The sequence below is a fragment of the Nematolebias whitei genome, chromosome 1 (genome assembly GCF_014905685.2).
Source record: "Nematolebias whitei isolate Nwh7 chromosome 1, NemWhi1, whole genome shotgun sequence".
NCBI lineage: Eukaryota > Metazoa > Chordata > Actinopteri > Cyprinodontiformes > Rivulidae > Nematolebias > Nematolebias whitei.
The window spans coordinates 38,286,658-38,301,097 of NC_056498.1; the positions used below are offsets into that span (position 1 = coordinate 38,286,658).

The window sequence follows — 14,440 nt, forward strand, 5'->3', positions numbered from 1 at the left end:
GAAGGCGACCAACCAGAGCAGGGGTGTCAAACCCACTTATAAAAATTAAAACCTTTATGAAACTAAAGGCCAGTTTCAGAATCCACATTAACTCAAGTTAGAGACCCAGCATCTTTTCTTGGTTGCAGGTTCCTCAACAAGAGTTTGACTGGTCTCATTTGATGTTTTCTGTTGCACTTTTAACATCATAATCAAAGATTACTGAAAAAAATAAAGTGATAAAAGTATTTTACATTTAAAATAACATCTTGGGGGCCAGGTAAGATGTTAAGGGGGGCCACATTTGGCCCCCGGGCCTTGAGTTTGACACATATGAACCAGAGCATCGTTCTCTGTATCCCAGGTGCTGATTGTCTCAGTAACCGTAGCATCAGTCTGTCTGTTCTCTTTTGCAGTGCTCTTTTAGAGCATTTAGAGTTTAGAGCATTATTAACAACATTGCAAGGGTGTGGGAAGTGTTTATAAAGCCTTAAAATATAGTAAAATAAATATATCGTCCCTACTTCGTGGGTTTCCATCCAACGCAGTGGGTGTCTGGAATGTAACCCCTGCGATTAGTGAGGGACGACTGTATATGGTCCAGTTTGAGCTCTGACAGGTGGTGTTCCTACATGTTTAAATTAAATCCACAATGCTTGGAGAAAATACATTAGCTCGTACCGATACCACATAAACAAACGCCGGTTCTGGTCCGCGCCGGAAGTTACACCCATAATTCACACAAGGCACCAAGTGGGCTAGGAATAAGGTGGATAGTCTTATAGTGTCAGACACAACAATGTGCCAAATGAAATGGATCAGTTTAGTGTTTTGTTGTTGTTGTTGTTGTTGTTTTCAGAAGAGGATTAGGGCCAGGAAATTCTGAGAAAAAAAAAAAGAATTCTGACTTTTTTTTAAATTATGGCACCAATTGTCATGCAAAGTTTTTGTACAACGCTCTGATAAGATTCTTTACCAATAAAGTATAAATTCCTGAAGTGTAAGCAGAAGAAGAGTCTGCTCATCACATGACAATGTTTGCATCTTTAGTGTTTTATGCAGAGGATATGAGTTCAAAAGACCTTTTTCGTTCATAATTGGACCTTGGATGCAACGAGTGACATCTGAACAGGAACCGTAGTCTTTGTGGGTCCAACAACCCCTCTCCTTGACATTAACAGTAACAACACTTGTGTTTTTAGATGTCTCTAAGGCAGCAATACGCATAAAAAAACATCAAATTCCCAGATATTCACACATCTTCACGTAACTTTTTCAAACATTTAGTCGACAATTTAACTCTGCAAAGTTTCTCTGAGACTTCGACTGACTAAATAAAACATATATTATTCAAATTAAATGAGTTTTGTGCAGAATTTGCAGGTTTCAGCTTCTACACGTTCACATTTTGAAGATGAGCTCAGAGACGTTGGACGTCTACGGACGTCTGGATGCGTGTACAATCTGCACTCTGGAGGGATTTCAGGAAAAACAGAACTTTTAAAGTAAAAAGAGGCACGTTGAGCGAAACAAGACAAAATTATACAACATTTGATGTACTGTACAGTATAATCTGTAAAAATGTACAGATTATAAAAATCAAGTTTAGTTGCAATAATTTTGGAAAAAAGCAGGCAGCTCAAAAGTTAGTGACATCGTGTTCTATGGCAAAACCTAAAAATAAAAAATAAAAATCACAAAACCTAAGCAGTGACTGTGTAAAAAAAAAAACAGTAAAAAAGGTATTAAATTCCTACTTAAGTCAAGAAATTGAAACATTCGGTAACATGTAAACTACCGTAATTTCCAGACTATAAGCCGCTACTTTTTTCAGACGCTTTGAACCATGCGGCTTTTCAAAGTTACAGGTAATTTATGGATTTCTTTTTTTGATGGTCTAACGAGCTTCATGTCACCCAAACATTTAGCCTCTTCACACCCAGGCACTTACACAGCTGACCAATACATGTCTCTCTTGGGGGGTAGGTCCTCATGACTTAACCTGTATAAATAAAGGTTAAAAAAATCTGACCAACAAAATTACTGAACAGGTCACAGTGGACCAATGAAACGGGGAGGAAGAGGACAGCACAAGTTTGCGCAGGAGGAAGATGAAAATAGCGCTCAATCACTTCCTGGTAGGCAACCAGCCGTGTTACAGGCACTGTTCAGTAAAATCATTTATTCAACGTATTTGTGTATGTATCTTCCTGTGTAACTATTTCAACGTGGACATAGGCCTGTCATGATAACAAATTTTGCTGGGCGATTAATTGTCTCAGAAATTATTGCAATAAATAATAATATTGTTTGAAAATTGACAATAATTAGTAATTATTGCCAAATTTAAGAAGAAACTGTTAATTTTTGTGTGTAGTACCTTTTTCAACCACTGGATGGCAGTATAATACTGTTTCAACCACTGGATGGATAGTGAGTCTCTAAGAAAAATGGGAGGGAGGCCCCTTGACGTGACATGGGACGTTGACTTGACGTTCCTCGTTCCTGTTTTTTGGTTCTCAAAATGGCGGACGCTCTGTGTGGTTTGAGATCTTTAGCATAGCATTTTTCCACACAAAGCCTTTAATAAAAAAAAAAATCAGTAAACAAGTTCTCAGCTTCTTTTTGCAGAGAAAAACTTTTAATCAAAGGCACGGGTTTCAACCGTGAATTTTGGAGCTCGACAAGACGGAGGTTCTTTCCCCGAGGTCGGCCTGTTAGCTTAGCTCGTAGCTTAGCTTCTCAGCTTGGCTGCTTTTAACGATCCAAAAACGCGATTTTGGACGTTTAAAACAAATTTTAAATAGAAAAGAGAAAGGGAGGGGTCAGTGAAGAACACCCGAGTTGAGCCAGGGTCCTCAGTAGAAAATGAGACACCAAGAAGCAAAGTCGATAAATGAAAATAATGTCGATAATTTTAATTTATCGTGCAATTAATTGATTTATTGTTTATCGTGACAGGTCTACATGTACAGGCATGGCTTATAGACAAGCATATGTATACAATTATTATTAGTATTATTTTAATTTAGTGGGCGGGGCTTATATTCGGGTGCGCTCAATCGTCTGGAAATTACGGTATGTTTAAATCATGTTTCTATTCTGATGTATGCTACAAAGCTACAAAAAGTCCTTGGGTTTTCTCACTCATTGTGCCAAAATCTTGTTATCGAGATAGCTTTATTTTTTTCTGCAATTATGCAGATGCCATTTGTTGTACTTCTACCACAAGACATAGCACAATTACAAATTGTGGCAGAACCTGAAGAGAAATAAGCATGAAGGGTAAAGTTTGCTTTAATGCCCATCCATTGGCACCCTTAGTCAATAAGAGCACAAAGATAACCTGCTGAAAATATTATCTTTGGAGCTTCTTGGTTCATTTTCTTGCAGCTACACCACTTTATCTGCACAATACAGAACCCCTCTTTAAAGTTCCCGTCAGAAAATGTCCAGTTGACTTAGAGGTCAAAACTTACATCTTTTGCGAAATCTGCCAACTGGATTCTTACAGCCTTAAAATCCTACTTTACTTGGAAAGGTCCTGGCTCGTTGTAGCTTATAATGGAGATAAAGAAATGAAAAGACAAATTTCTAACACGTCTTCTGATACCCCAGGGAAGACGAGAGAATAGAGAGAGTGGGCTGATGGGAAATTTCTATTCCACATAGCAAACCTGCTAAAGGATGGACACTTCTTTTTTTGGCTCACCCTGTTGATTTTGGGCAGGCAAAAATATAAGTTGTGATAAAAATGTGAGAAAAGTCAAAAGATGTCAAATACTTTCCTCAAAAATCACCAACAACAGGCTCGTTAGTCGACTTAAATTCAAATCGTCTGCATATAGTTGAAGTCCCACAACACATAACGATAAAATCAGACTTTATTCCTGTTGCATTTTATTAATTGTGAAGCATCAAACCACACAAGCAGTTAAACTTAGTTGGGTAATTTTGTAATCACTTTGTCATTCTTTATTGCATGGACATTTGAATAGGCCTGTCACGATAACAAATTTTGCTGGGCGATTAATTGTCTCAAAAATTATTGTGATAAACGATAATATTGTCTGAAATTTAACAATAATAATTATTTGTCAAATTTTAGAAAAAACGTTGATTTGTTTTGAGTGTGATTCGTTTTTTTGTATTAGACTGTTTGAACCAAAGGATGGATAGCTGAGCGGCCTGTCTCTTTAAGAAAAATGTGAGGGAGGCTCCGTCACATGACATGGGCTGACATGGTGTAATTTGAGCTCTTTAGCATTTTTCACACAAAGCTTTTAATAAAAAATCAGTAAACAAGTTCTCAGCTTCTTTTTGCAGAGAAAAAAACTTTTAAACAAAGGCACAGGTTTCAACCGTGAATTTTTGGAGCTCGACAAGACGGAGGTTTATTCCTCGAGGTCGGCCTGTTAGCTTAGCTCGTAGCTTAAATGCTTTTAACGATCCAAAAATGCGATTTTGGACGGTTACAACAGATTTTAAAGAGAAAGGGAGGGGTCAGTGAAGAGCACCGTAGTTGACCCATGTCTCCAGTAGAAAGAGAGAGACCATTAAGAAACGATAAAGCCGATAAGTGAAAATGAGATCAATAATTTTCATTTATCATGCGATTAATTGATTTCTTGTTTATCGAGACAGGCCTACATTTGAAGTTTCCATTTTGTAATAAACCTTTACATGACCCTGATTTTTTTAGACCACCATCTTAACCAGCACTTCCTAAAACAAGAGCTGTTGTCGATCAATGAAAGCTTCCAGGTTAAATTAAACAAATTAAACAGAAATTTGGTTTAGAATAATAAAGGAGACAAGTGAACTTGCTGTGCTGTATTTTTCTTCTAAAGCAGCAAATGTTCAGGCTGAAATTGCGAGCTTCAGGGAAATTACCACTCCAACTATTCCCCCAACAAAGCCCTTATGTTTGAAAGAATTTGTGAAATGGTTATCCCGCTTTTTAAAAAGCTTTTTGTCTTGTAGAGCACTCTACAAGACATGGATACTTCCACAAAGCATAATTTGCAAAAGTAACCACTTTGTTTGATCCTGTGATCCACATTTAAAAATGGTGTCATTTGTGAATGAAAACTGAGATTTGTTAAAACTGTATCCAAAGTGGAGACGTCTAACATCTGCCGCTTTTAATTTATTATTGACAACAAAGCCAACCAAGGTTTTGGAGTAGCAAAGAAGTACAAGCGACTTCACAAATGACTTATGCTACTGTACATCCTGTAATGAGGGTACTCAGAAAAAATAATAAAAACAATGTTTTTACCCAAGTACCCTGACTTTTCCTGATCGTGTTACCAGAAAAATTCATCAGTCAACAAAAAAAGACAACCATTGAGAAGATCTCATCAATGATGTCAAAAAAAATAAAAAGATGTGAGGGCTGTTTACGGAGAATCGTCATGCTAAGCACATCCTTTTGTTATTTTACATTTAATGCCACCTACTGACCGGTTATGTGTATTTCAGCATCCGTCTTAACGTCTGTGTTCTGGACGGACATTCATTTAAATACATTTTAAAAGGTAGTTTTAAAAAATGACTCGGATAGTGCACTTCCTAGTTCCCCAGTGTTTTGTGTCATCTTTACGGACAGATAGGTGGTAATGATTCTTTGTTTCAGCTCGGGACTAAAGAAAATCCCTTTTAATATGAATCAACTCTAAGATCACCAGGAACTGCTAAGTCCTATTTAGATGATCTTTGCTTTAAAGTGGGTCATAATTTTTCTCTCTTCTTTCCTGTTCATGGTGGAAAATCTTTCAGACCAAAGAAGAACCAAAAAGAAAGAAAAAACAAACAGCTCTGATTTTTCTACCAGACACTAATTTTACTAATGAACTGTCTTGTGTGACTCAATAGGTTTTGTACATTTTGACAGGTGCAGACACATTAACTCTTAGGGCAGGGCTTAGTACAAAAATGTGTTCATGTCTGTCACCATTGCCAAACAAACTCGCACACCCATCCACCCCCACCTCCACCAACCCCTTCAGTTTACTTACCATCCTCTGTGGGCACGTAGATATTGAGGTAAAGGCAGTCCTCGCTCTGGTTCTGGATGTATCCCGCCGCCACGTCCAGGTTATCCGTGAACCAAACGGGAAGCATGATCTCTGGCAGCACCCCGTGGACATTCTGCGGGCAAACGGGGGCAAACTGTGTGGCGTTACGGATCTCCTGCCAGGATCCTGGAGCTTCAGGTGGTTGAAAGCGACGGTCTCCAATGGGAGCGGTGGCGTATGGCACACCCAGGTACTGCTCCACGGGGCCTAAAATCTCATTGTTCAAGTCCTTCTTGATGCCTCGAAGCTTTCCGTAGTTGGTGCTGACTATGGGGTGCTTGGAAGGATCCATCCTTTGGCACGAGGCCAGACTGATAAACAAGATGAGGCCTAGAAGACTCATGAGGCACCAGTCTGTCAGGAAACTGAAAGAGCGTGTCCTGGACAACAAAGCCTGACGGCTTTGTTTACTCAGAGTCAAAGGATGAGGGTCCGGGGCTGGAGTCATACTGCTCAGCCAACTGCTTCTAGTTTGTTCTTTCAAAAACAATGTAGACCCAACACGGAGAAAATACAGCGGAGCAAGATAAAACAGCAAATCAGGTGACTGGTGATAGTCAAGACCAGGCAGAAGGTATCGTGGAATATAAGGGTAGTTGGGGGTCTGGAAAAAGGGGGGTGGTGTCTTGGTTTGAAGTCCAGGTCAATGATGAATCCAGTTAACAGCGATCCGAAACGCTTTCCTAACCATGGTTCTGTTACGTTCCATACTGATCCGTCTTCTGCTATCCAGATAATTGGATTGATGACAAACTCTGCAGTAAGAGACAGGAGGAGGAGGGAGGCGATTTAAGAGGGTGGTGATGAAGAAAGATGAGGGAGAAAAAGAAAGACAAGCGGGGTTAAAGCATAGCTGAAACACAAATAGTTCCTTTAACTGCTGCCAAGTTGAAACAAGAGACAATAAAACAAATAAAACAAAGATGAAAGCCGTGAAATAAGACTTTTTAAATCTAGAGGGCGTTAAGGTAGATTGAGTGAATAGGGTTCATTTTGGGAACACTTTGTGGTAATCAGCACGTTTCACTTCACAAGACCAAAACATTTCTCAAACTTGTAAGAAAACAAAATAAACTTGTACAATATACAATACGTGTGAGACAATTTTTATATTTTTGTGAGGAATATTTCATTAATGCTTCATGCAGAATGGACATTTTTACAGTATTTTGCCCAGAAACTACAAACTGGACACGTTCACTGCAGGCTGGACCAAATCCTTAGTGATCCGAGTTTAACATGCCAGCTCATTCATTCCTTTATCTCTCCAAACAGATAACACATTCCGATGGTTGTTGCACCATGACGAGTCTTCAATGGACAAAACCGCTACCAGTCCCTTCATCTTTATTCATTCCCCCAAGGCTTCAAGGTTGCTTTTTACAGATAAAAGTACAGTAGACCAGAGTGGGCGAAGACCAGAGATTAGAGCAAGCCTTTCACTGCCCAGCAAGGTCAAAGGTCAATAATGTGCACCAGTAAGCAGCTTATAACAGGCTGGGATGGTTTCTGGTTATACTCAAAACACAAGGATGGTAATACACACACATACACACACACAGGCTCTGTAAGCCTTCACTGACCCACACATGAATGAGAGCCCACGGACAGAATATTCATTCATGTAATCTAATGCGGAAATGTGGAAATCCCTCATGTAACGGACCCAGAGTCAATAAATGCACGAGGAATGGACCAGATTATGTCATCCTAACGTTGTTGTGTTTTGGTCAAGGATATTCAGTACTGACCAATAGTTTTAATTCACACCTAACTTTTTATAATTTCCTTCCAAATTAGTGTTTGTCAAACTCTGTTCTCTGTGGTATTTTTCATAGATTTAATTAAAGGAAAGTGAACAAACTGTACCTTTGTGAAAGGCTGCTAGCAATATGTTACTAGCTAGCAGCTAGCTAGTAACATATTGCTAGGTAGCTAGAGAACCAGCTAGCTGCTAGTTGGCTCTCGAACTAGAGAGTCATTTGTTGACTTGTTAGCCGTTTTTATTTTTTATTTTATTTATTTACAAACCGGATTCCAAAAAGTTGGGACACTAAACAAATTGTGAATAAAAACTGAATGCAATGATGTGGAGGTGCCAACATCTAATATTTTATTCAGAATAGAACACAAATCACAGATCAAAAGTTTAAACTGAGAGAATGTTTCATTTTAAGGGAAAAATCAGTCGTTTCCAAATTTCATGGCGTCAACAAATCCCAAAACAGTTGGGACAAGTCCATTTTTACCAATGTGTGGCATCCCCCCTTCTTCTTCCAACACTCAACAGACGTCTGGGGACAGAGGAGACCAGTTTCTCAAGTTTAGAAATAGGAATGCTCTCCCATTCATGTCTAATACAGGCCTCTAACTGTTCAATCGTCTTGGGCCTTCTTTGTGGCACCTTCCTCTTTATGATGCACCAAATGTTCTCTATAGGTGAAAGATCTGGACTGCAGGCTGGCCATTTCAGTACCCGGATCCTTCTCCTACGTAGCCATGGTGTTGTGATTGCTGCAGAATGTGGTCTGGCATTATCGTGTTGAAAAATGCAGGGTCTTCCCTGAAAGAGATGACGTCTAGATGGGAGCATATGTTGTTCTAGAACCTGAACATAGTTCTCTGCATTAATGGTGCCTTTCCAGACATGCAATCTGCCCATGCCAAAAGCGCTCATGCAACCCCATACCATCAGTGATGTAGGCTTCTGAACGGAGCGTTGATAACAACTTGGGCTATCCTTGTCCTCTCTGGTCTGGATGACATGGCGTCCCAGTGTTCCATAAAGAACTTCAAATCGTGACTCATCTGACCACAGAACAGTCTTCCATTTTGCCACACTCCATTTTAAATGACCCCTGGCCCAGTGCAAACGTCTGAGCTTGTGGAGCTTGCTTAGAAATGGCTTCCTCTTTGCACTGTAGAGTTTCAGCTGGCAACGGCGGATGGCACGGTGGATTGTGTTCACTGACAATGCTTTCTGGAAGTATTCCTGAGCCCATTCTGTTATTTCCTTGACAGTGGCATTCCTGTTTGAGGTGCAGTGATGTTTAAGGGCCCGGAGATCACGAGCATCCAGTAGAGTTTTACGGCCTTGACCCTTACGCACAGCGGTTGTTCCAGATTCTCTGAATCTTTTGATGATGTTATTCACGGTTGATGATGATAACTTAAAAGTCTTTGATATTTTACGCTGGGTAACACCATTCTGGTATTGCTGCACTATCTTTCTGCACAACAATGAAGGAATTGGTGATCCTCTTACCATCTTGGCTTCTGAGAGACACTGACACTCTGAGAAGCTCTTTTTATACCCAATCATGTTGTCAATTGACCTAATTAGTGTTAATTGGTCTTCCAGCTGTTCGTTATATGCTCAATTTCCTTTTTCCAGCCACTTATTGCTACTTGTCCCAACTTTTTTGGGATTTGTTGACACTGTGAAATTTTGAATCAACATATTTTTCCTTTAAAATGTTACATTTACTCAGATTAAACTTTTGATCTGTCATCTATGTTATATTACGAACAAAATATTGACTTTTGCCATCTCCACATCATTGCATTCAGTTTTTATTCACAATTTGTTTAGTGTCTTAACTTTTTTGGAATCCGGTTTGTATTTGTTTATTTATTTATTTGTTTTTTTCAAAGATATCTTTGCTACATGCAACACTGGTTCATCCCTTGAGTTAAGGAGTTAGTTTTAAGCCAGAATGATTCATGGGTCAAAGTCAAGTAACTTAAACAAGAAAAAAAAAAACATTATCTGAAATTTGTCAAGCCTTAACAGTAAATAAGTGAAAGCAGCAGCCATAGTCTAAAGATGAAAACAAGATCCTTAAGGACTACTAACTGAGATGAGATAAGAAACACATTTTAATTAAAAAAGAATAAAGAAAAACATTTAAATAGGATTTGTACAAGGGGTAAAACAGATTTATGTGTACTGAAAATTCAGGTTTTTTTGTCTAGCACCAATTCACAACAAATGTCAACTCCGGGCATGCAACTAAAACATTGACATGCATTATAAAATGCAAATTAGTAAAAGTTATCTCTCTCTAAGGAAGCCAGCAGATTGTGCTGAATCTGCACTTTGTCACAAACTCCCCTCCTGAGCAGCACAGTGGTGACAGTGGAAAGGAAAAACTACCTTTTAACAAAAACGTTCTAAATTCCATTTTGAGTTCCCTGTTTACAACTTTGGAAATGAAGCAGACGACGCTCTGTCACTACAAGGTTTGGGTGTGCAAAACACAAGTTACTAATAATAATGTTGTCATCATTGTATGTTCCCATACAATGGCAAATTTGTCTCTCTGCATTTAACCCATCCACCCCCAGGTGGAGCAGTTGGCGGCTATTGGGGGTGCCTGGGGAGCAATTGGGGATAGGGTGTCCTGCTCAAAAATACCACGAGATGTGCAATGACTGGGGATCGAACCTGGGACTTTCGGGTCCCAAGTCGGCTGCATTGCCTCTCAGTCCCCCCAAAAACTAGAAAACTACAACTACAAAAGTTAACGGCAGGATGCACAACTACAAGTTACTTTAATCTACGAGTCATCCAAGACTTCTGCTTTTGCTTCCACAAAGAATGCACATTAAGGTGGGCAACAGTTACCAATACCCGAGTGCTACATCACCTAACTGGTAGATTGAAAGTCATGTTTTTCCATCTTGCCTCACTTACAATAACATCTGACAGAGCAGATCCAGAAGACAGTGTGGACAGAAATTAGAGAGATGCGAAGACACAATTTTACACTCAAAACAAAAAGATCTCATCTCTACTGTACCGAAAGCAGATCAAACCATAGCTGTAAAACCAATGAAGGTATTAAACTGTAATCTCAGTGCAACGCTACATCCTTCACAAACACGCGCACAGCAAAACACAAAGTACAAAGAAATAATGGTCTTTTTTTATTCACTTTTGCACATTCCTTTCTCGGCTGATGGCATAATTATCCATTTTAGTGCCATCATTAACGGAGCTATTGCCTTACGTACGTCCAATGAAGCACTTCTGTGTTTTTGCTGTTATTTCCCTCCACCTCTCCAACTGCCATTAAAGCCATTTGAAAATGAAAGTATGAGAGTTGGGTATCCCGAGGCTAGACAGCAGATAATTGGAGTCTAAAGACTGATGAGCAGATAATACAAATGAAGCTCATTCGTGTAGCAGTAAAGTTTATGTATAACAAGCTCTTTGAGGGAAGGATATCCTTGGAAAAGTGTGGTGAAAACAGATTCCTTCGGACCGTTATAATTGCTACCCGGTCCGTAGCGTCTGTAATTGCTCATTGTCTCCTTGTGCAGGAGTGGGTTCTGACTAAAAATACTGGCGTCAGCCGTTGTTCTTCTCAATGCGGACTTTTGTACTGCCCACGCGTCCATGTGTGTCTGGATGTATACATGCTCTCAGAGAAGCGAGGCAGCACAACGCGCACTCTAATTAAACCATGGAAACTCTAGAGGTCGGCCTGCTTTGAGCCGAGTGCCTCACCACCAAACACATACACACACTTTCATGTATAAAAGAGACTCGGAGATCTAGAGATGAAGACAGGAAGGAGGAAAAAAAAGAGAAACAAACGGCAGGGAGATGAAAGGTGGAAATGTAGATTGAGAGGAAACAGGTCCTGTTAATGAATGGTCCTTCAGCATCCTCAGGAAAGGCAACACGAGAGCTCAAGAGTCTCTGGAAGTGGACATTAATAGTCCCGGTCCCAAGAGCTGGTGAAGAAGGGGGGTCAAGTGGACTCCCCCTTCTTTTAAACTCACTCCTCAAATGTGAGTAGAGGCAGAGGTCCTAATAAGTTAGAATCTCTGGTAAAAAGCCAAGACGCTGGCAGCCTCGAGTCTTCCTGGAAAGACCTCCAGATTTTCTGGGTACATCTGAGGGTTTAATTGCTAATTGGCTCAATTAAATGGCCTAATTGGTCCAGCTTCGCTGTGAGCAGCGAGGAAGCTTAAGTGATTGATGAAGCAGAGACGAGAGGGGAAGGTGCTGATGGGAGGAGAGCTGAGCGATGCAGTCAGATAATTCACTGGAATGTTCGGCATTTTAGCATCATACTCTAGTGCACGGCTTCAAGGAGCAGGTTGCTCTAAAATAGAGCATTGTGCGTGCACCTGGAACTTCCACACACATACACACCGATGCGCACTCATCCATGATTCATGTCAGCTTGCAGAAAGTTTTCTTCAACCTCCCGGGAGGGGGACCAAGAAGAGGAGGGAGACCACACAGGTCGCTCAGCAGAAGACCACAAAAATAAACCGTACTTACTTGGCCCGCCTTTTTCTTATTTGGTATTTATGATCTCAATGAGGAGTACATAAAATCCTCTGGGAAGGAGTTTGGAAAGACAAGAAGATGCTGCTTTGAGTTCTTTACCAGCCTCTTTACTACTGCAATGGGTTTATATACCTCTGTGTCACAGAGGCTGAACGCAAAACGATGCAGTAAACCTGTTTCATGGCAGATATTTATACCAAACATAGCAGGACTAGTTATGGTACATTAAACAAGAGCAACATTCTTATTGTGCACGGTGCATGATGGTTATCTGCAGAACTGTGTTAAATCTATTACTTCAGAAGTCTGCTGTGGAATAGATACAAAAGCAAATTAGTTTGGCATACAGCCTTTGGGTTTATTTCTGTCATGGATAATCTTGAGGGACTGAGGATAACGATACATTGAGCTCAACACTAAGACAACATGACAATAAAACTAATCATGAATAACAATCCCAACGGGATTAAACCACATGGAGAATTTATAGCCGGGACTCTGCAAATAGATCGATCATGAATGTTCCACCAATGCAAGGGCAATTATAGGAGGCTGTCACCAGCTGTCATTGTCAGGCATTTTTTTGATGACTACTAATGGAAATATCCTCGGTGTGCTCTATCAATCTCCACCTGAGCAAAGCTGCGTCTCCTGAGGGAAAAAATTCAAACAAGCAGGCTTTTCCTGGAGATAACTTTTCAGTTCAGCACCTTCAGCTAAGTTTACCAGCTGCACATTGTCTTCCAAGTATTTCTTCTATGTCTTAAGTAGAAATGCACAGATACTACATTTCGCCCAATTGTGTACAAGTAGTTAATTCGATTCAGTTCAGTTTATTTATATACAAAGTAGCACCAAGTCAACAGAAGTTATCTCAGGACACTGAACAAATACTGTACATTCATACACTGTACATAAACATTCAATTAGTAACATTATTTATCTAAGGTAGCGTAGGGTAGCCAGTAGATTGCATTGAGTCTTACATTTGGATACCGGCCAGTACAAATACCAATATGTGAACTAATACATGCCTTTAAACTAGGAGTTACCAAATAAAGTAAGCTCCTCTGATTTTACATGCATTTTCCGCAAAAAAGTAATAGTCTTTTCCAAAATGAATTACACGTCACAAACCTTCTAGTAGATCGTGACAAAAGGGTGGCAGCAAAGGTCAAAGGAAAAGTTTACAAGACAGTGGTGAGACCAGCTGTTGTATGGTCTGGAGACAGTGGAATTGACAAAAAGACAGGAGACAGACCTGGAAGTGGGAGAAATGAAGATGTTGAAGTTCTCCCTAGGAGCGACAAGGATGGATAAGATTAGGAATGAGATCATCAGAGGTACAGCACAGGTTGGACAACTGGGAGATAAAGTTAGAGAGGACACACTGAGATGGTTTGGACATGTCCAGAGGAGGGACAGTGGGTATATTGGTAGAAGGATGTTAGAAATGCAGCTGTCAGGATAAAGACAAAGAGGAGGTATATGGAATATATGGATTTTGTTCTAGAATTGCGTCGGTCAAGGTGCTGCATGTTGGAGCAGCTCTGTTACTTTCATTCTGGGATATTGCTTTTGAAAACTTTTATCTCTCTTTTTTCTGGATGTAAATCCCTTTTTTATGATTATTTCTCTTGATATCAGATTCTGTGCAGCTGGAAGGATTTTTATTGAAACGTTTTTGCTTTTGGACATTTGTTATGATGCGTAACCATGACAACGAGGTGTTTTTTTACAACCGGGAGCAGCTGATTAACATCTCAAAAGCTCAAATAGTATCTCAATTAAAGCCCCAAATCACAAATGAGTTAAAAAGGAGGTGCCGTTGATGCATCCCCGTCTACCTGGCAGAGGCACTTGAGTACATGACTGCCGAGATACTAGAGCTGGCAGGAAACGCGAGTTGTGACTACAAGAAGACCAAGATCATCCCCTGACACCTGCTGCTGGCTGTCTGCAATGACGAGAAGCTCAACAAGTTGCTGGGAGGCGAGACCATCGCTCAGCGAGGGGTTTCACCCAACATTCAGATGGTTCTGTTGCCCAAGAAGACAGAGAAATCCACCAAGTC

The 14,440-nt window shown here is 40.1% G+C and overlaps 1 protein-coding gene across 2 annotated transcripts in view; it reads right to left on the minus strand.

The window, feature by feature from the left end:
• The window catches only part of nlgn2a (neuroligin 2a), a 291,767-nt gene extending 285,255 nt beyond the window's left edge, over window positions 1-6,512 (minus strand). For both annotated transcript variants that reach the window (XM_037676806.1, XM_037676799.1), the window contains exon 1: window positions 6,000-6,512. In XM_037676806.1, the coding sequence (XP_037532734.1) occupies window positions 6,000-6,507 (508 nt within the window). In that variant the 5' untranslated portion in view covers window positions 6,508-6,512. The remainder of the gene's footprint in view (window positions 1-5,999) is intronic.
• Window positions 6,513-14,440: the final 7,928 nt, after the last annotated feature.